The 23,139-nt window shown below is 48.2% G+C and overlaps 1 protein-coding gene across 1 annotated transcript; it reads left to right on the forward strand.

The window, feature by feature from the left end:
* The first annotated feature begins 19,983 nt into the window (after window positions 1–19,983).
* LOC142310414 (E3 ubiquitin/ISG15 ligase TRIM25-like) lies at window positions 19,984–23,051 on the forward strand. Its single transcript, XM_075347937.1, has one exon. The coding sequence runs from the start codon at window positions 19,996–19,998 to the stop codon at window positions 21,550–21,552; it is 1,557 nt and encodes a 518-aa protein (XP_075204052.1). The 5' UTR covers window positions 19,984–19,995; the 3' UTR covers window positions 21,553–23,051.
* The last annotated feature ends 88 nt before the right edge of the window (window positions 23,052–23,139 follow it).

Genomic DNA, 23,139 nt, shown 5'->3' on the forward strand with positions numbered 1-23,139 from the left:
TGGTAGGGGTTGTATAAGTAGTGGACAACTCCTTTTACGATCAGACAGTCTCTGTACTTTGGATTTTGATAAACTTTTATCAGCCGTTTTATTGGACTATGATTTTTAAAAAATTTGCCATCACTTTAAAAACCCCTTAGAGACCAACAATATAACTTAAAACGAACCTGAGATATCTTTGAATAGCATCGCCCAACAAGTGAAAATGGAGCCGCTGTCAGCTGTACATTATAGCTGACAATCTGCTGCATCAGACCTGATTGGTGTTGGCACTGACCATGGCAGTTTAACCCCTTTGCTGCTGTCAGTGGTGACTATGGCATCCAGATGGTTAAAGTGTGGGGGCTTCCTCTTTAATCCCATCAGCATCATGTGGTCCTGGTGGTTGCGAATTCACGCCCAAGTGACGTCCTTGGAGCCTGTTGGCTATAGGGGCCTGTTCAGAATTTAGCTGCTTTTAGGTGGTGAAAATAATGTTTTTCTTTTCGGTCAAGCTATTTTTGCATTAAGGCTGGGGACACATTGCATTAATGCGAGTCTAATCACATGACACTCTGCTCCCGCTCTGCTAGAGTGTAAGTGACGCACCCACGTGGTCTGGGGTTACCAGTCACTGGGCCGTGGTTCCTCTCCTAGGACACCGCGGTGGCCTTGCCTTGGTTTTGTGACCCCGGCAGTGTCAATAAAGATGAAGGGATGAAGGGATGGGGATGATGGGGTTAGTTGTTCGTGACACCACCTGTGGTGTGCAGCTAATATGGGAGCCGCCGCTGCAGGGAGTCTCTCTCTGCTGGGGCGGATGGTGACGCAGCTCAGGTGTTGCAGCTCTCCCCACGTAGAGCTAGGCCTCAGGGAGGATGTTGGAAGTAGTAGTAGTCTATGGTGTTGTAGCACAGGGGTGCAGGACTGAGGATGCCGACAATAACTGGACAACATAGGGCTGTAGTTTCCTTTACCTTTACTTGGCAGCTGTTATTACAGGCCCGGGAGTCTGGTCCAGAAGATGATGGTGGTCCAGTCAGCCTGGAAGCAATGAGGAGATTCACCTTCCCGGGTGGTTGGAGGCCTTCCTTGTAGCGCTTTAGTGTACGGGTCTCTGTGGCTTGGATCACTACAGTGACCCTTTTCCAAATTGTCGTTGTCTGTCACTCCCTTATGGCGGGCAGCGCGAGCCTGTCAGGGGCACCGTCTGCTTAGCTGCGGTCCCAGGCTCTATTGTGCTGCTGAACCTTTGGGCTTTCTTTGGGCCAGGGGACGTGAAATCTCCTGCCCTCCGGGGCTTCACTGATGGGGCTTAAGCACCCACACAGCCTAGAGATCCAGTGCCCTGTTCCTGCGCCATGTCCTGAGAGGGCTATGTCACACAGCTCTCCTCAGCGAACACATGCATTGCTCTCCTAAACTGTTCTGTTACTTACACTTTTGGTGTGTGTGCTTGTGTATTCTAACCCCTCCCCAGACCAGAATGCACAGGGAAGCTCTCCCTAAACCAGGTCTTGAGCTCCCCCTTCTGGCCTGAGTTAGGAAGTGTATGTAGATTTACCTAGCATGGAAACCTCCTTACTGCTTCAAAGCATAGCATCGCCCCTAGAAGGAGAGCAACGCTACTGTGGCTCCCAAGACCAATAGGGTGCCATATAAGCACAGCCTCGGAGGAGGGGGCGGGCACTGCAGAGGAGAGGGAGGGATTTATCTCCCTATCTCCGCCATTGTCAGTTGATGCAATACTCGCACTGCACTCGGGTTACACACGAGAGCAGTGCGATGTTTCTCTTGCCCCATAGACTTGAATGGGTGTGAGTGAAAAAGAATCGGATTCCACCCGCAGAAGTTTGAGTGGAATGCGATTTATCTATTTTATTTTTTTATTTTTTTGTTTTCATTGCATTCCCCACTCTCCGTTTTACTCGCCATGTGTGCTTACCCTAATTCCTGGAAAGCAGCTAAAGGGTTCGTAAACTACCTGAGAGTTTTGATTGTTGAGGGGGGCTGTTTGTAAAATGGTGAGAACGAAACTCACTCCTTTTTATGCCCTTGGAACTTCAAATTAATATTTGTTTTACAAACGCTTAGAGAAATCAATACAGCACACATGCTAACATGATGTACTTTGTTTGTTTTATTAAATCATGTGACCAGCTTATATAGTATCCCAAACAAACAAATTACTATGTGCCAATAAGAGCCGCAGGGTTGTGTGTAGAAAGGTGAAACTTCCCCGCCCATCAGTGTCAGCTGAGCCCTATGACATCATTCGGTTATAAGACTAGATGGTTTCTACATAATACATTGTATTCCCTAATAATGGTATCACTTGTGGGGTTTACCAATATATATGCTCCCCAAAGTCACTGCAAACCTGGCTAAGTGCCTAAACAAAAAAAAAAAAAAAAAATTGGTACATTTCCTTGCAAAATTGAAAAGCCACTGAACCTTCTTACATCCTAACAACCTAAGAGAATATTGTATAGATGGTGTTAATATAAGGCAGACATGAGGTAAATGTTAATAATTTTGTGAGATGTGACTATCTGGATTAGGGCTAGAACACACGGTGAGTAAAACGGCCAGAGTGTAATGTGATTAAAAAAAAAAATTGCATTACTGTATGGTGCTGGTCCCTTCTGCAATTATTTTCTCAGCCCTAATCAGACCGAGAAAACAGTTGCAGCATGCTGCAGGTGGCATCTGATCGTATTCAGTCACACACATACAAGTCTATGGGTGCAAATGAAACATCACACTGCACTCGGATGACACTGGAATGCAGTGCGATAATTGCATCAGCTGGCAAAGGAGGAGATGGGGAGATTAATCCCTCCCTTTCCTCTGCAGAGCCCGGCAGCTGTGAACTAATTGCAGGATTGGATCATAGTGGCATGACATTCGGCTCACACTTGCAGCACAGCGGGAGTCGGGGGTCATTAGCTTAGCATAACGCATCCGATGCACTCGTATTGGATGCCATATGATCATGTGGCCCCAACCTTAAAGGGAGAATCGCTCAAAGGTTGCAAATTTGTCAAATTTCTGATGGTTTATGTTTACATATATTAGGATAATGGTAAATTTTGGTCATTGTTTATATATAGGTATGTATGTACCCTACAATTCAAAAGTTTAGGGTCACTCAGATATTTCCTTATTTTTGAAAGGAAAGTACTTTTTTTTCTTTCTTTCAATGAAGCTAACATTTAACTACTCTATACATTGTTAGGCTATGTGCGCACTAGGCGTTTTTTTCACGCTGCGTTTTTATGTGCGTTTTTGTCTAAAAAAACGCACCCGCGGCTAAAAAACCGCGGCAAAAACGCATGCGTTTTTGCCGCGATTTGGTGCGTTTTTTGCTGCGTTTTTGCTCACTGCGTTTTTAATCAGTGCACAATGCCATTAAAGATTGTTGATGAAAAAAAAAAAAAAAAAAAGGTCTGATGTCATTTCCTTCTTCAAAATGTTCATTGTATGCAGGAGAGCAGACAGCTGCAGAACTAGTGTATGCAGGAGAGCAGACAGCAGCTGCAGAACTACAAGTCTCAGCATCCTCCATTCACTAGTGTATGGAGGAGAGCAGACAGCAGCTGCAGAACTACAAGTCTCAGCATCCTCCATTCACTAGTGTATGCAGGAGAGCAGACAGCAGCTGCAGAACTACAAGGCTCAGCATCCTCCATCCAGGACTGTATGCAGTTTTTTGCCCAAAAAGAAAAAAAAAATGACATGGGCTTCGCCATATTTTTGTATGCTAGCCGGGTACAGCAGGCAGGTACGGGCTGCCCCCAACCCCCAGCTGCCTATTTGTACCCGGCTGGGAACCAAAAATATAGAGAAGCCCTTTTTTTTTAATTATTTCATGAAATAATTTAAAAAAAAAAATGACGTGGGCTTCGCCTAATTTTTGAGTCCAGCCGGGTACAACTAGGCAGCTGGGGATTGGAATCCACAGTGCAGGGTGCCCATGCTTTCTGGGCACCCCCACTGCGAATTGCAGTCCGCAGCCACCCCAGAAAATGGCGCTTTCATAGAAGCGCCATCTTCTGGCGCTGTATCCAACTCTTCTAGCTGCCCTGGTGACGGGTGGCTAGCTAGGTAATAATGGAGTTAGGGCTAGCTGTATATTATCAGCTAGCCCTAAGCCCGAAATTCATGGTGTCACGCCAATATTAGACATGGCCACCATGAATTTCTAGTAATGATAAAAAAAAAACACAACACAGAGAAAAATATTTTTATTAGAAATAAAACACAACACAATTAGTGACTCCATCTTTATTGAAATAAACCCCCCTCCGCAGTAATCCTGGGTCAGGGTCCCGCGCCGTCCAATCAGGATCCAATATCATCTGATCGGTTTGCTGGAAGGCAAAGCGATCAGATGATGTGTCAGGATCAAGTGCCTGAATCCCATCACACATCAGCTGATTGTATAAAAGCCGGTTATACAATCAGCAGATGCATCAGTAGAAAAAAAAAAAAAAAAATACATACTCACTTATGTGCTGTGGTGATTACCGGCAGCTCCTGGAGCGATCGATTGGACAGGAGTCTGATCCTATACGATCGCTGCCGGAGCTGCCGGTAATCAGCTGATGAAGTCCCCTGACGGCAGGATCAGCTGATAGCCGGCCGGGCGCGAAAAAGCCGGCGAGACTACGATCAGCTGATGCGTCAGGTGACTGCATCAGGTGATCCACAGCCAGGTCCTGCAAGCAAGGTCCTGCCCCGGGGAGACTGCACACAGCCAGAGCGGCGGGACCGGGAGGAGCTGGGAGCGGGCATGGCACCGGGACCCTGCGGACAGGTGAGTATATGACATTTTTTTTTTCTACTGTTCACTTTGTTTTTCGCCGCTGCCTCCACCTCTCGCCCAGACATGGCGCCGCACGGAGCTGACGTGCACAGGACGGGAGGTGGAGGCAGCGGTGACGGTACCGGGAGGATTCATGCTTCTGTGTTTACCAACAGAAGGAATCCTCTTCCTGTACACGTCACTGTAGTGCCCACCCCTTGCGTGTATAGCTGCGTTTTTAGTCATAGAAACGCGGCTATATGCGTTATTCATTGCGTTTTTAACATCTCATTGAATTCAATGAGTGAAAAACGCAGTGGAAAACGCAGAAATAATTGACATGCTGCGTTTTTGTGGTCACCACAAAAACGCAGCTAAAAAAAAAACGCTGTGTGAGGACAGCACTTCTGAAAACCCATTGACATTGCTGGGGAAGCAATGTCACTGCGTTTTCAGCACAAAAACGCGGTAAAAAACGCCGCTAAAAACGCGGCAAAAACGCCTAGTGCGCACATAGCCTAAGGCCATGTGCGCACTAGGCGTTTTTGCCGCGTTTTTAGCGGCGTTTTTTACCGCGTTTTTGTGCTGAAAACGCAGTGACATTGCTTCCCCAGCAATGTCAATGGGTTTTCAGAAGTGCTGTCCTCACACAGCGTTTTTTTTTAGCTGCGTTTTTGTGGTGACCACAAAAACGCAGCATGTCAATTATTTCTGCGTTTTCCACTGCGTTTTTCACTCATTGAATTCAATGAGATGTTAAAAACGCAATGAATAACGCATATAGCCGCGTTTCTATGACTAAAAACGCAGCTATACACGCAAGGGGTGGGCACTACAGTGACGTGTACAGGAAGAGGATTCCTTCTGTTGGTAAACACAGAAGCATGAATCCTCCCGGTACCGTCACCGCTGCCTCCACCTCCCGTCCTGTGCACGTCAGCTCCGTGCGGCGCCATGTCTGGGCGAGAGGTGGAGGCAGCGGCGAAAACCAAAGTGAACAGTAGAAAAAAAAAAATGTCATATACTCACCTGTCCGCAGGGTCCCGGTGCCATGCCCGCTCCCAGCTCCTCCCGGTCCCGCCGCTCTGGCTGTGTGCAGTCTCCCCGGGGCAGGACCTTGCTTGCAGGACCTGGCTGTGGATCACCTGATGCAGTCACCTGACGCATCAGCTGATCGTAGTCTCGCCGGCTTTTTCGCGCCCGGCCGGCTATCAGCTGATCCTGCCGTCAGGGGACTTCATCAGCTGATTACCGGCAGCTCCGGCAGCGATCGTATAGGATCAGACTCCTGTCCAATCGATCGCTCCAGGAGCTGCCGGTAATCACCACAGCACATAAGTGAGTATGTATTTTTTTTTTTTTTTTTCTACTGATGCATCTGCTGATTGTATAACCGGCTTTTATACAATCAGCTGATGTGTGATGGGATTCAGGCACTTGATCCTGACACATCATCTGATCGCTTTGCCTTCCAGCAAACCGATCAGATGATATTGGATCCTGATTGGACGGCGCGGGACCCTGACCCAGGATTACTGCGGAGGGGGGTTTATTTCAATAAAGATGGAGTCACTAATTGTGTTGTGTTTTATTTCTAATAAAAATATTTTTCTCTGTGTTGTGTTTTTTTTTTTATCATTACTAGAAATTCATGGTGGCCATGTCTAATATTGGCGTGACACCATGAATTTCGGGCTTAGGGCTAGCTGATAATATACAGCTAGCCCTAACTCCATTATTACCTAGCTAGCCACCCGTCACCAGGGCAGCTAGAAGAGTTGGATACAGCGCCAGAAGATGGCGCTTCTATGAAAGCGCCATTTTCTGGGGTGGCTGCGGACTGCAATTCGCAGTGGGGGTGCCCAGAAAGCATGGGCACCCTGCACTGTGGATTCCAATCCCCAGCTGCCTAGTTGTACCCGGCTGGACTCAAAAATTAGGCGAAGCCCACGTCATTTTTTTTTTTTTAATTATTTCATGAAATAATTAAAAAAAAAAGGGCTTCTCTATATTTTTGGTTCCCAGCCGGGTACAAATAGGCAGCTGGGGGTTGGGGGCAGCCCGTACCTGCCTGCTGTACCCGGCTAGCATACAAAAATATGGCGAAGCCCATGTCATTTTTTTTTTCTTTTTGGGCAAAAAACTGCATACAGTCCTGGATGGAGGATGCTGAGCCTTGTAGTTCTGCAGCTGCTGTCTGCTCTCCTGCATACACTAGTGAATGGAGGATGCTGAGACTTGTAGTTCTGCAGCTGCTGTCTGCTCTCCTCCATACACTAGTGAATGGAGGATGCTGAGACTTGTAGTTCTGCAGCTGCTGTCTGCTCTCCTGCATACACTAGTGAATGGAGGATGCTGAGACTTGTAGTTCTGCAGCTGCTGTCTGCTCTCCTGCATACACTAGTTCTGCAGCTGTCTGCTCTCCTGCATACAATGAACATTTTGAAGAAGGAAATGACATCAGACCTTTTTTTTTTTTTTTTTTCATCAACAATCTTTAATGGCATTGTGCACTGATTAAAAACGCAGTGAGCAAAAACGCAGCAAAAAACGCACCAAATCGCGGCAAAAACGCATGCGTTTTTGCCGCGTTTTTTTAGCCACGGGTGCGTTTTTTTAGACAAAAACGCACATAAAAACGCAGCGTGAAAAAAACGCCTAGTGCGCACATAGCCTAAATGTGGTAAATGACTATTCTAGCTTCAAACGTCTTTTTCTTTAATGCAATATCTACATAGGTGTATACAGGCTCATTTCCAACAACCACCATTCCAGTGTTCTAATGGTACATTGTGTTTGCTAACTGTTAGAAGGCTAAAGGATGTTTAGAAATTCCTTGAAAACCCTTGTACAAGTATGTTAGCATAGCTGAAAACTATTTTGCTGATTAGAGAAGCTATAAAACTGACCTTCCTTTGAGCTAGTTGAGAATCTGGAGCATTACATTTGCTGGTTCCATTAAACTGTCAAAATGGCCAGAAAAAGACCTTTCATGTGAAACTCGACAGTCTATTCTTGTTCTTAGAAATTAAGGATATTCCATGTGAGTAATTGCCAATAAACTGATTTCCTACAACGGTGTGTAATAATCCTTTCAGAGGAGAGCACAAACAGCTGAGCAACAAGACAAGTACATTAAAGTCTCTATTGAGAAATCTACGCCTCACAGGTTCTCAAGCTGGCAGCTTCATTAAATAGTACCCGCAAAACGCCAGTGTCAATGTCTACAGTGAAGAGGCGACTCCAAGATGCTGGCCTTCAGGGCAGAGTGGCAAATAAAAAGCCATATCTGAGACTGGCGAATAAAAGTAAAAGAACACAGACATTGCACAGAGGAAGACTGGAAAAAAGTGTTATGGACAGACGAATCGAAGTTTGAGGTGTTTGATCACACAGAAGAACATTTGTGAGACGCAGAACTACTGAAAAGATGCTGGAAGAGTACCTGACGCCATCTGACAAGCATGGTGGAGGTAATGTGATGGTCTGGGGTTGCTTTGATGCTAGTAAAGTGGTAGATTTGTACTATGGAAAAGAGATTTTGAATAAGAAAGGCTATCACTCCATTTTGCAACGCCATACCCTGTGGACAACGCTTAGTTGGAGCCAATTTCATCCTACAACAGGACAATGACCCAAAGCACACCTCCATATTATACAGGAACTATTTAGGGAAGAAGCAGGCAGCTGGTATTCTATCTGTAATAGAGGGGCCAGCCCAATCACCTGATCTCAACCCTATTGAGCTGTTGTGGGAGCAGCTTGACCGTATGGTACGCAAAAAGTGCCCATCAAGCCAATCCAACTTGTGGGAGCAGCTTCTGGAAGCATGGGGTGAAATATCTCCAGATTACCGCCTTAAATTAACAACTAGAATGCCAAAGGTCTGCAAAGCTGGAATTGCTGCAAAGAAGCATTCTGTGACGAAAGCAAAGTCTGAAGGAGAAAATTATTTGAAGTAAAAATCATTATTTTTAACCTTCTCAATGTCTGGACTATATTTTCTATTCATTAAGCAACTCATTTGATAAATAAAAGTATGATTTTTCATGGAAAAGACAAAATTGTCTGGGTGACCCCAAACCTTTGAACTGTAGTGTATATAATATATTGTATATGGGGCAGCTAAGTTTTTGGCTTTACCCAGAAAGAAACAACATAGGACGATGAAACTTTACATTTATGCCACATACTCTTCACTAATTGTAACACACTTCTTACATCGGTACTCCAAGTTCTGTAAGCCCAGCAAAAAGAAGGATTTTTTTTTTGTGCCTCAAACCAGTGCCTCAAATCTGTGGCAGCTATGGCTTCAGAAATGGTGTGTAATTTGGTACCCTTGAGGTGTTTCTTCAGGTTTGGAAACAGATGATAGACGGAGGGAGCTAGATCTGGTGAATAAAATTGGTGGTCAACCAGCTGGAAGCCCATCTCTGCCAGTTTTGCTGTGGTCGCTTGTGCAATGTGAGCGCAGGTGATGTCTTGCAGGAACAAGATTCCTTTGGACAGCTTGCAGTGCCTTTTGGCCTTCAGAACTGCCTTCAATTGGTCCAAAACTTCAATGTAATATGTTACATTGACGGTGGAACCCTTTTTGAAGGTAGTCCACTAACAGCATGCCCTCCTTATTCCAGAACACAGATGCCATCACCTTAGTGGCTGATTCTTGCACCCTGAACTTCTTTAGACGAGGAGAACCACTGTGCTTCCACTCTTTGTGACTGCTCCTTGTTTTCAGTGTAACGGGGTGCCGGGGGTGCCTCGGGGTTTGTAGTCGTGGCCCCTTTTTCTATCAGGCTAACCCCCGGCTCCGCCGTTACTATTGGGACAGGGGATTGCTTGGTGGGGCAGAGTGTGGTGGTATAGAGAACGCTGTCAGATGTAGGAAGACTCTGCAGATGGAGATCAGTTGAATCAGAAGGCATATTTATTGCACGTATCTTCACAACAGAGGCAACAATTTGACAGCGTCGATTCACAACTTCTGCTGGGGGAAAACTCTCCTTGTCGTCTCCTCTCATGGGGCTGTGCCCGGCTACTCCACTTCACCTGGGCTCCCACTCCGGCTACCGCAGACTTGACCCACACAACTCTGTTTCACCATAGAGGACACTCTCTCTTTCCCTTTCCTTCGTTAGCTGTCCACCTAGCTCCCACACTCTGCCCCCGCTGCTCCTTCTTCCCCGTCCCGGACTCGACTGACTCAAACTCGAACTTTTTCTCTCCCTCCCCCTTCTGCTGCCGGCTCCTCCTTTCTCCTGCACAATTTCTATGGGGACAGCCGTCCCACCCGGCCACTAGGGGAAACCCATCTATACAATAGAAATACAGTAAAACATAAACATTAACGGCTTTGTCTACCCCAGCGGGGGTATCTTCAGGGGGGGAAAAACTGCGCCTCCTTGTAAGGGGTCCGTCCACCCCTTACATTCCTCCCCTCTTTTTGCCTTAGCCTCCCGGCAAGGCCCGCACCTGCAAAACACGATCTTAGCCACAAGACAAATTTTTCAAAACCTTAAAACTTTCATATAAAAACACAATCAATGGGTGCACAAGTCCGGCGCCCGGAGTCCCTCCAAGGGAGCTCCCGGTCTTTGCAGTAGATTTGCCCGGAGGCCGTAATAGGCACTCCCGGTCTTTGCTGATCTTCTGCCCGGAGTCTCTCACAGCACTCCCGGTCTTTGTAGGCAGGAGCACAAACAATAAAGTCTTCCTCAACATCACAGAGGGAGTCCTTGCACAGTCCGGCATCAGGCTCCTTCCGGGCTCGGTAACTTAAACGTGGTTACAAACTTTAAATCATCACCGGTTCTCAGCAATGCCGGTTCTTAGCACAGATATGTTCCCCCACCTCCGGTCACTGGGATTCACACGGGGTGGTAAGCTCATAGCCATTCGGCCCGCTGGGCCCTCACATAATCTGAGAGTGACTGACCTGGCAAGCGGCGCAGCCTCCGGAACGGTTCATAGTTAACCGGCGTCTCCGATTCTTCTGGCTCCGGCTTTGGCCCCTCGGTTCCCGGCGGAGGTGACGGGGTAGCTGGACGGGACGGCTGTGGACTTCCGACGACGACCACCGGGTGCGTCACCATACTTTGACGAATCGCCAATACCGCCGGCGTCTCCTTTTCCGGCTCAGCTATCAGTCCAGAAGTGACTTATGGCGACACCGCCAGCGTGTGTCTCGGCCGGCACGTCTCAGCCAGCACCGGTCTCTGTTGTGTACGTCTCCGGTACTGACACTCTTCCCATTCAATCTCTTGCTGCCACTGTGCGGCCTCTTGAGCAGTGGGCATCCGGGCCACTCCCACGGCAAATAGGCCTCGACATCCTACTTCTCTCCGGAACTTTACTTTCTCCCCCGGGTACAGTGTATGGAGGCGTTGAGGTAATCCTTCAATGTCCAAATTGACCCGGTTATAGAAAAAATGATCCCCGGACTCGTCTTCAATGAACCCGTAGCCTTCGCTCTGATTGAACTTGACCACGGTGCCAACGGTACACTGCCGATCAAACTCTTCGCTGAGGGGACCGGCCATCATCTCACGGGCCATGGTCTCGGCCAGTAACCTTTCTTGTACCGGGTCTGTTTCAGGCGGCGGGGACTGTCGTCGGGTCAGGGGCTTCGGTTTCACCGGCTCCCAGAAAAATCCCCACTCATCTTCTTCTAATGCCGGGGTCGGAACTTCTGTGGGGACTGGGGGACCCACCTTGTCTGGTGTAACCACCTCCGGACTCTGGAGAGGTGTTCCCAGGGTTTCGCTTCCCGGCCGTAGCTGCGCCTTGTAGGTGGCCCGGACTTCAGTAGAGGTTTCACCGGTCGCGGCATCCCAGGAAGTGACCCACGTTACTTTTGTGGGCCGCTCCGGAGCTCCTGGCACAGCCGGTAGTTTAAGGGTAAGTCCTTCCTCGGCTGCGGTCTGCTTCGGGCGTCCTCTGCCCAGGCTGGTCGCTACCAGTGCGCCCACTGCAGCTTGCTGTTTTCTCTGGGTCTCCATCTCACTCGAAGTCAGTCTCTGAGTTGGCGTTTCTTGCAGCCCTTCCTGTAATGGCGCCGGGGACAGTGGAGATGCTGGGGAAGGTGGAGGCGGGCCTTCTTTTCCCGCTCTTGTACACACTCCACCCCCAGTCTCGCACATCAGATCGACCCAGCACAGGCGACTCTTCTTTTTTTCTGTACTGCCGCCCTCTTCACATGTTTTCAGCAACATCTTAGGGCCAGCACCTCCCCTCTTTGGACGGCGTACTCTGTACTACTTTTTCTTCGCCGGCCAGCTCAGGGTTCTTCTTTTGGCGCCAATCTTCCGCGCACCCACTGTGTTCGTGAAGACGGCGGCCATCTTAGCGCCATCTTGTGCCCGGTCCAACGCCTTAGGCACCACTTGTTCTTCCCAATATGGAATCGGGACCCTTCGCAGATAGTCCGGATCCTGCCGACTACGCCACATGTAACGGGGTGCCGGGGGTGCCTCGGGATTTGTAGTCGTGGCCCCTTTTTCTATCAGGCTAACCCCCGGCTCCGCCGTCACTATTGGGACAGGGGATTGCTTGGTGGGGCAGAGTGTGGTGGTACAGAGAACGCTGTCAGACGTAGGAAGACTCTGCAGACGGAGATCAGTTGAATCAGAAGGCATATTTATTGCACGTATCTTCACAACAGAGGCAACAATTTGACAGGGTCAATTCACAACTTCTGCTGGGGGAAAACTCTCCTTGTCGTCTCCTCTCATGGGGCTGTGCCCGGCTACTCCACTTCACCTGGGCTCCCACTCCGGCTACCGCAGACTTGACCCACACAACTCTGTTTCACCATAGAGGACACTCTCTCTTTCCCTTTCCTTCGTTAGCTGTCCACCTAGCTCCCACACTCTGCCCCCGCTGCTCCTTCTCCCCCGTCCCGGACTCGACAAACTCAAACTTTTTCTCTACAACACTTTCTCTCCCTCCCCCTTCTGCTGCCGGCTCCTCATTTCTCCTGCACAGTTTCTATGGGGACAGCCATCCCACCCGGCCACTAGGGGAAACCCATCTATACAGTAGAAATACAGTAAAACATAAACATTAACGGCTTTGTCTACCCCAGCGGGGGTATCTTCAGGGGGGGAAAACTGCGCCTCCTTGTAAGGGGTCCGTCCACCCCTTACATTCAGTGTCATACAAATAAATCCAGATCTCATCCATAGTGACCAGTCGATCCAGAAAGTTCTTATCAGTACAGAAACAGTGACAAATGGACCGGGAAGTTTTCACTCGCACTCTTCTATGATTTGTTGTCAAACATTTGGGGACCCTCTTTGCAGAAGCTTCCTCAAGTCCAAATGTTCATGGATAATGACACAAACACAATCATGGGAAATCCCCATGATGTCTGCTATTGTTTTATCTGAAGTTCGTCGATTCTCCAGTATGAGGTTGTGCACAGCATCGACGATCTCTGGAACAACCACTCTGGGTCGGCCAGGACGTTCCTCATTATTGGAGCTGAAGTGGCCAGTTTTAAGTTTGGCAACCCAGTTCTTAACTGTGGAATATGAAGGGCATTGATTTCCCCCCCCCCCTTCCCCCATTGTCTGCGACATATCACCATGAATATCCCTTGCGGACTTTCCTTGCAGAAACAAGAATTTTATCATTCCTCTGCTCTCAGTTGCTGTGAATATCTCATTAGACTCCGCCATTTCCCACGTGTGTACAACACTTTTGCCATAAGCAACAAACCCAAAATTTAGAAAACCTATATTAGACACATAAGGCTTTCATGTGATATAACATTCGTTATCATGGAAACAAAGCCAAAGACTTATCAACAGCCCCTCTTATTTGTGTGTGTGTGTGTGTGTGTGTGTGTGTGTGTGTGTGTGTGTGTGTGTGTGTGTGTGTGTGTATATAATATAGTATGTATGTATGTATGTATATAATGTATGTGTATATATGTGTATGTGTGTGTAATATATATATTTATTAGTGTGTGTGACGCCCTGGCCTATCAGGTCGTTACAGGGTATTGTGCAATCTGCCCTTCTGCACAGTATCCACCCTCCTTGGTTACGGATCCTGGTCCTTTGGTGTTGCTAACACCTTAGCCAATCAAACTCTTAGGAACACTTTGCACTTTTCCCACCAGACACACCATTGGGGGGCCTGAAGGGAATAGGGCCGCCCACATGGGGGGTTGGTGAGGGAAGTAAGTGACAGTTGAGTTGAGCTGGAGTTGAGTAGGAGAGAGGAGTGAAGTGGTGACCCTCGTGAGGAGAGGTCACGGAGCAGGGCTCCTGAGTACTAGGTGGCAGACGTTTGTCTGGGCCTAGTAGGAGCTGGAATCCCGGTCGCAGGGGATAGTGTCGAGGGGCACGGACAGCCGAGGAGGGCAGCCGGCGGCCTTGAGCTATCACAGGGCAGGGGCCAGGGCACGACTGGGTACGTGGACCCTAGGCCAGAAAGTAGCTTCACGTGTTCCGGTAATTTACCTGACGGGTGAAGACTTCAAGATTCATCTGCAACCCGCTCCAAAATCTGGGTACTAGCGCACCGATGGAATAGGACTTTACCCAATACAGTCCAAAGAAATCCTACGTGTGAACCCTGAGAGCAAGCTCACTCCGTTAGCCATACGGGTGGGCGGGACCCGAAGAGTTTTATACCAGAGGGTCCAACAGAGACAAAGGTGCCAAGGACAGGGCCACAGGCTAACAGCAACACTAAGGGCACGGACCCAAGCGTGCTCCCTACCAGTTGCAGTAGTGCTCAGAATTCTGGTTTACAAGCTGTCGGTGTTGTTATTTCCTGGACTGAGTGAGTACACTGAAAACCCCTGTCCCGGTCCCCAACGGCACCCAGGCACCAACCACCCGACGGGCCCCAGGACACAAACCACCTACCCACAGAGAGGTTAAACATCAGGCTGCCGCACCATCACCGGGCTCCCCAACGGCAGCGGTGGTCCCTCACATTACCACACACCGTGGGTGGCGTCACAAACTTTCTAACCCCTTTGCACATATACTTCCCTCTTTTAATTCGTGTCCGCGCGGAGCCCCCGGACCCGGAGACCCCTTGAGCCACCGCAGCTCCGGATCCCAGTGGCTCGGCCGCTGGCGTGGTGGCAGTGTGGCGCCCCTGACCTGGCCACTGAGTACTGCACCTATGCTGGGGGCAGTACAACACAAGTAATCCAGAAGGCTGCCCGAGGTGTGATTACACAGGCGTATAGTAATCAGGTCTCCCACATCTACCTTTGATCAGGACCCCTGGGGAATCCAGGAGGGGGCGTGGCCTCCATGTCCACTCAAGGGGTGTGGTAGAGAGTCTGGTTGCTAAGTTGCGTAGGCAGGCACAGTGGGGAGGGAGTAGTGAGGAGTCTGGAGTGGAGCTCAGGGAGAGCAGATGTGCAGGACCCACTAGTCAGACAACGCACGTGCAGTGGCTACCGACGGGGGAGATCTGTCACCTGGTAGTGCCACCTGAAATGCACTCAAGGCTAGAAAGAGCAAAGGGGTTGCTGAGTACGGGGACTGCCAGGGAGGTACCAGGCCCGTAAGGGTTACAGGTCCCAATGCAGAGATTCATTCAGTTTTCCCTGCCAAACCTGCCGGAGGGGGCATTTCAGACCCTCACCATAACACCAGAGTCCGCAGCCACGTAGCAAAAAAGAGAGGGCCCATAGCTCACAGGAGGCAAGCAGCCGGAGTGACCTGGTCCAGGCTACAAGCAAACGGGCCGAAACGAGGGGAGAATAGGCATCAGCAACTTCCCTGGGCGACCCCAGCAGGACTACAAGTTGGGGGTCACCCCAAAAATGACAGGGCTAGGAGGGTGAGTCGGTAGTCACCCTCAAAAGTCAGCTAGATGGAGTGCCTGGTTTCCTCTGGTTCATCCCAGCTACGCCTGGGTACTCACACTGCCATCAATTGTGAGTAAAAACCCTGAAAGACTGTCTGGACTGTGCCTGACTCATTCTGCTACTTGTGGTTCCACACACTCCAACCGGACCCTGGGGCCTGCCTCACTCTTGGGAGGCCACGACACCCAGCTGCACACAACACCAGCCCCAGGCGTTCCTGAACCTGCAGCGGCGGTCTCCTGACTACAATACCGAGAGTGGCGTCACGAAAATCCAAAGAAGATAACTTACCTGTGATCAGACCATCCCACGTGGAGTCCCTGAAGGTAATGCCACACAACACCTGTGGGGCTTCACATCTGGCGCTGTGAACAGGATAAGGACTAGACCTGTTAAGACAGGTGACCATGTGCCTGGGCTTTCCGCTTGAAAATTGGAAGCGCCGCCATGTTGCCACCACAGAAAGCGCGCCAAAGAACAACAGCAGCCTGCGCTAGAAGTAGTAGCCGTCCAAGAAAAGGTGTGGCTACCTATAGAACCCCTGCAGCGTCCTGACCTCGCAAGTGATGGAGGCAGAGTTGTCCAGAGATGGCGGGAAGAAGTCACGAGTCTGCAGCAGGAAGTGAAGATGGAAGGCCGTGCAGAGAGAGCAGAGAGCATGGCATCTGAAGACAAACCCAGAGCCAGGCTCCGCTGTTTGGTGGGACTGGGAATTTGCTCAGTTCTGCGAACGGCTGGAGGCGAGAATGATACAGCAGCTCAGGGAAGGACGCACGGAGCTCCGGGAGATGGCTACAGCGGTACGGGCCTACGAGAGGTGGACCGCGCGACAAGTGCCACACCGAGCGGCGACCACCCAGACCCCGATGATGATGCTGCTGATGGATGAGTCCTGTGTTGCTCCTGCCCGCTCGAGTGCACCGACCCTGCCAGTGCTGCCATATCTAGAGCCCGCTGCGATGCCTGCAGCACGCCACGCTGCCACGCCCGCTGAGACCCCTGCTGCGACCCCGGAGGCGACACCCGTGCGGATCCCTGCTGAGAGGCCCGCGGTTCCCGCAGAGATGCCCTGCCCGGCCCGCCAAGACCAGGCTGCCACAGCGATGCCCGGCCCGCCAAGACCAGGCTGCCACAGCGATGACCTGCCCGGCCCACCAAGACCAGGCCATAAGGCCATCTACCCCGGCCTGCAAGGCCAGAGCAGACACAGATCCCCAGTCCAAAGAACCGGGTCCCACGTCCCCGCCAGAAGGAGAAGACCGAGAGTTTCTCAAGTTTAAGGGGGATTTGGAGGCGCAAGATACACTTGCCATCCTCAGGTGTAGCTTACACATGAGGATGGCAAGTGTATCTTGCTGAAACGCGTTGTGTTAATACAAGAGCTTTATGTTATTAATAATAAAGCCAAATTTCTTAAAAGATCAAAGACCAAAGATCTATTACTAGCGCTCACAAAGACCGGAATCTTTTTTCTATATGCCTACTCCCAGATAGGTATAGAGACAAGATTACAGCCAGAGACCTTGAAGACAAACAGTTCCTAAGAAAAATCCGCCAACAGGAAAGAGGACCCCTTTGGTGCGGTGTTGTAGAAGAATTTAGTTTGATATCTGGATATGGCTTCATCGTTGCACCTGGTGTCAGAGAAGGCATCTTTGTAAGTAGGAGAGTCGTAAGAGCTCTTTTGCCCAGAGGACATCCTGGAAGAAACCTACATATGGGAGACCTGGTAGAGTTCACTAAACATAAACGAGAACGTGGCTGGTTTGCACTGGATGTTACACCATGCCCCAGAAACCCTGATTGTGGCTCAGCTGCCTCAACACAATCTCTAAAGCCCATAATTACAACAAAAGAAACAATAGAACAAGACAGTGAAAGAGAAAAAGAAACAGAAACAGAAGATGAAGATAGAGATACAGAACAAGAGAAATAAACAGACAACACCGACGACGACAGAGATGTGGAAAATGTCAGGTGCCATAGCCCTACAGGCAAAAGCCCTATTAAGAAGGAGGAGTAAAGAAAGTAAAGAAGTACAGAAAGTTCCAGTTTTGCAACGTTTCAAGTTCACGTAATGTGCCCACATGAACTTATGTGAGAACCCTTTTTAGGTTTTGGTATCGTGTTAGCCAGTTGTCAGGAGGTTTCATGGCCCATTACAAAATCTGAGGAGTCATTCCAGAGACTCACCAGACCTCTGATCCTACATGGATATTGGGACAATAAAACTCTCACACCACTAATCAAAGCTAATTAAGGATTCACTTTCTAAGCTCAGTGTTTGTTTATTTAAATGTCTTTTATTATGCCATCCCTCTGCTCTGTTTGTGCATATATTTGTGTTTCTTCAGATATTTTGTCATACCTTGCCTGATGAAGGGACCTGAGATGTCTCGAAAGCTTGCTTTGTAACGTCACTTTATTTTATTTTAGTTAGCCATTAAAAGGTATCACAAGATTATAATTTTGTTCCTCTCACTGAGCACATTCAATAACCCTTTTTAAGCACACTTAGCACCAGTTTTTGTGCACTTTTACAAGGACCATTAGGCTATGAACTGGCTATAGCCACAAACTCTCGCAGTGTATGATAGTTACCTTGAATGGTACCACCACCAGAGTCAGCCTGTTTAGGGGCCTGGCTCGCCTGTGACCAGGGAGCTCGCCTGTTTATGGAGCCTAGCTCTCCACCACAAAGAGGGTACCTTGTCTGCATCGACTGTGAGAGCCGCCTCTACATTCCTGCCAGAAGAGGCCGAAGGCGCGGCTCCACAAGACACTGTATAACCTCTAAAGCACCAGACCATGAAAGCCACCTCTACATCCTGCCAGAAGTGTCTGAAAGCGCGGCTCGACGGGAGAGGAAGATTGGAGGAAAGGTCTGGGGAAACAGATGGCCCAGACCTGGTTACCAAAAGGACTGGTGACCTGCCTCCTGAGAGGGTTGGGTAACGGACTTGTGGGTGGAGGGTGGTGATGTATGGTACCGGGTATGTTTTAAATGCTTTTACCATTTTATGCATTTTAAAATGTTTGTCTTGCAGCCCGAGGACGTGCTGGTGATAACTAAGGGGGAATGTGGCGCCCCTGACCTGGTCAGGCGCCACGGAGTACTGCACCCATGCTGGGGGTAGTACAACACAGGTAATCCAGAAGGCTGACCGAGGTGTGATTACACAGGCGCATAGTAATCAGGTCTCCCACATCTACCTTTGATAGGGACCCCTGGGGAATCCAGGAGGGGGCGTGGCTCCATGTCCACTCAAAGGGTGTGGTAGAGAGTCTGGTTGCTAAGTTGCGTAAGCAGGCACAGTGGGGAGGGAGTAGTGAGGAGTCTGGAGTCGAGCTCAGGAAGAGCAGACGTGTAGGACCCACTAGTCAGACAACGCACGTGCAGTGGCTACCGACAGAAGAGATCTGTGCACCTGGTAGTGCCACCCAAAATCCACCCAAGGCTAGAAAGAGCAAAGGGTTGGCTGAGTACGGGGACTGCCAGGGAGGTACCAAGCCCGTAAGGGTTACAGGTCCCAGTGCAGAGATTCATTCAGTTTTCCCTGCCAAACCTGCCGGAGAGGGCATTTCAGACCCTCACCATAACACCAGAGTCCGCAGCCACGTAGCAAAGAGAGGGTCCATAGCTCACAGGAGGCAAGCAGCTGGAGTGACCTGGTCAGGCTACACGCAAACGGGCCGAAACGAGGGGAGAATAGGCAGCAGCAACTTCCTGGGCGACCCCAGGAGGACTACAAGTCGGGGTCACCCCAAAAACGCCAGGGCTAGGAGGGCGAGTCGGTAGTCACCCTCAAAAGTCAGCTAGACGGAGTGCCTGGTTTCCTCTGGTTCATCCCAGCTATGCCCGGGTACTCACCCTGCCATCAATTGTGAGTAAAAACCCTGAAAGACTGTCTGGACTGTGCCTGAGTCATTCTGCTACTTGTGGTTCCATACACGCTCCAACCGGACCCTGGGGCCTGCCTCACTCTCGGGAGGCCACGACACCCAGCTGCACACACAAGCCCTAGGCGTCCCCAAACCTGCAGCGGCAGTCCCCTGACTGCAATACCGAGAGTGGCGCCACGAAAATCCAAAGAAGATAACTTACCTGTGACCAGACCATCCCATGTGGAGTCCCTAAAGGTAATGCTACACAACACCTGTGGGGCTTCACAGCAGTACATATATATAATACACAAGCAAGCAAGTTACATGTAAACAATAACCATTGTTTCCTCTGACATTCAGCTAACATTGAGGTTCCAATGAGAGAGTTGGAATGAATACAAAGAGTTAACAGGGAGTGGAAATCATGACAAACAGAGACTTCCTCAAGGTGTTTTCTAGTTTTGCCTTCATTCATTATACAACAATGGCCTCTGCTGATCTGAAGGACGAGCTGACCTGTTCCATTTGCCTGAACCTATACACCGATCCCATAACACTGAAATGTGGACACAACTTCTGCCGGGAGTGCATAGAAAGTGTGCTGGATACACAGAAGGGATCTGAAGCCTATACCTGCCCTGAATGCAGAGCAGAGTTCCTGGAACGTCCTGTCCTGCAGAGGAACACCACGCTGTGTAACATAGCGGAGCATTTCCTTTCTCAGGAGGAGCAAGAAGGGACTGAAGTATTTTGCATGTACTGTATTCACACACCTGTGGTGGCATCTAAAACGTGTTTGATGTGCGAAGCTTCTCTGTGTGACCTTCACTTGGCAGTACACAGCAAGTCCCCAGAACATGTCTTAATCCAACCAACAAAGTCCTTCAGGAACAGAAGATGTTCTCACCATAAGAAGCCCCTCATGTATTACTGCACGGAGGATGCGGAGTGTTTGTGTGCTTTCTGCTGCCTTGGGGAGAAGCACAAAGGACACAAAGTTGAATTCCTACATGAAGCCGTAATAAAAAAACAAGAAAAGCTGAGGACTTTTCAAGGCCATATTCTCAAAGAAAGGGAAAAGATTGAAACGCGTGTGAATCGTCTTCAGGACCATCTAAGGGACATCCCAGAAAAGGCAACCGGTATTGTGGAGAGAGTGGGTGTCCAGCTTCAAGACCTCAAGAAGAAGCAGGATAACTTGGAGATCCATGTTCTGAAAGAGGTATCGAAGCAACAAGAGCAAGTGTCAATGTCTGTGTCTGACCTGATCCAGCAGCTGGAAAAAAAGAGGGACAGTCTCTCCTGGAAACTGACCACTATGGAGAAACTATGTCAGATGACAGATCCTCTCCTTTACTTACAAGCAGATAGAAATTACTTTACTGAAATGGTGGAAGACAGTGAGATAAATCTCAAAGAGACTGAAGCTGCTGATCTGGCTGAAGATCTGATCAACAAGACCCTAATATCTGGTATAATGAATATAATGTCTGACCTACAGAAAGGATACTATGTGCAGGAGGCGGCTGGCATATTATTGGATGTGAACACAGCTTCTAATGATGTGCACATCTCGGGGGACCTGAAAACCAGTTCATCGTCAAACGTAAATCTGGGTCGTCCTGAAACCCCTCAAAGATTTGAGGATCTTAGAGTTTTAAGCATGGAGGGTTTTTCTAAGGGAAGACTTTACTGGGATGTAGAAGTCAGTAAGGAGGGTAGCTGGAGAGTCGGGATGGCCTATCCGAGTATTCAACGGAGAGGAGAAAATTCCCATGTTGGAGCCAATACGAAGTCCTGGGGTCTTCGCAGGTTTAAGAATCAGTACTCCGTTAGGCATGACAAGAAAGAAATCACTGTCGAGGGCCAAGCTTCCTGCTACAAAGTGAGGATATATCTAGATTACACGGATGGGCTTCTGTCTTTTTATGAGCTGGCTAACACGATGAGACATTTATATACTTACAATGCCACCTTCACAGAGGCGCTCTACCCAGTGATCGCTGTATGGGATAATGCTTGGGCGAGGGTCTTAAATTAAGCTTACTTTGTTTCTTCAGGTACAGTAATTTAAAGCAAGTTCTAATATAGAAAGAAACTACATTAGATGTAACCTGGATGCTAAATTAACTCTTGAAATGTTCAGCTTTTATATCCTTTATGTGGTGGGAATAAATGATTGAAATATAAATCAGAGAGAGCAAATAACTTTTGTTTTTTTTATATTGTAAATAGATTGCTTTAATAGTTTAAAACTGACCCACTGTACATTATTGCCCAGAGCTGCATTCACAATTCAGCTGTTTTGTAACTAGAAACCCACAGCAATCTTGGACCAAGTTCCCTAGATCGATGCGTTTCGTGATGCTGCAGATTTTCTGCATAAATTGGCTATCTTAGGCTATTGTGTGCACCTTGAGTATTTGGTGCAGAATGTTTTTTTGCACTTTTTGGCATAAAAATGCACCAAAAAGATGCATGTGCTAATGAAGTCAATGGGTGGAAGGGCTAAAAAAAAAAAGGAGGCAAAAACGCACCAAGCATTGACATGCTGCAGATTATTCTCTGCACCAAATCTGCAAGGAAAAAATAAACCGTGTGCACAGAACTTCAGAATTCTCATGGACTTTACTGGCAACGTTTATTGGTAGTCTTGTGCAGATTACGTGGTTTGTTTGTTTTTAAGTTTTGTGTCGCAGTAAAAATGCATATTCAGTTTTTTTTTTATTTGTGTAGTTTCCTCCTCTTCTTCAAGTTTATGGTGGCTATCCACAAAGAATAAAGCATATTTTCGGCAATAGAAAAAAAAAAAAGCCCAATGCAGTAGGTATGGGATTTATATAAATCCTTTATACTTTTCTAGAAATTTTAATATGCTGCACTGTTTTTCCGCTCTTAAATACGAGTATATACAAGGAAAAAACACTCCCCAAATGATTATTGTGGGGAACATTAATTAAAATTTTTTTTTTACGCAGGCAGGTAATCACAGAACAAATATTCATAGAAATGTTTTGTACTGATCCGCTAGTTTGAGAACATTAAGAAATATTGTCTTTTTGTAATTGCAGTATACTGAGTGCAGCTCTGAAGTAGAAGACCTCATTCTTCTCTCCATTACAATGTTAAAAATGTACAGCACACAAATGGTGTCTAATCTTCACACACCCTATAGACTTTTCTGAGTGATAATAATCAAACCAATCTTTGGTTTAATAAAAAATTGATATGTTTAAGCAACAAATAATTAAGTAGATACATTCCGCAAAAATATGATCTTGTGAACACCTCAATAAATTATAATGGGTACATACTGTATACAAACTGGGAAAATACTGATAAAATGTGCATGGGATATTGACATCTGAATGATACCTAATACAGGAGGTAACTCAGGATTAGTACAGGATAAGTAATGTAATGTATGTACACAGTGACTGCACCAGCAGAATAGTGAGTGCAGCTCTGGAGTATAATACAGGATGTAACTCAGGATCAGTACAGGATCAGTAATGTAATGTATGTACACAGTGACTGCACCAGCAGAATAGTGAGTGCAGCTCTGGAGTATAATACAGGATGTAACTCAGGATCAGTACAGGATCAGTAATGTAATGTATGTACACAG

Source organism: Anomaloglossus baeobatrachus, chromosome 5, assembly GCF_048569485.1.
Source record: "Anomaloglossus baeobatrachus isolate aAnoBae1 chromosome 5, aAnoBae1.hap1, whole genome shotgun sequence".
NCBI classification, from domain to species: domain Eukaryota; kingdom Metazoa; phylum Chordata; class Amphibia; order Anura; family Aromobatidae; genus Anomaloglossus; species Anomaloglossus baeobatrachus.

What these genes read in the sequence shown, in the direction of transcription:
- LOC142310414 (XM_075347937.1), top strand. Translation starts at nt 19,996, where the DNA reads ATGGCCTCTGCTGATCTGAAGGACGAGCTGACCTGTTCCATTTGCCTG.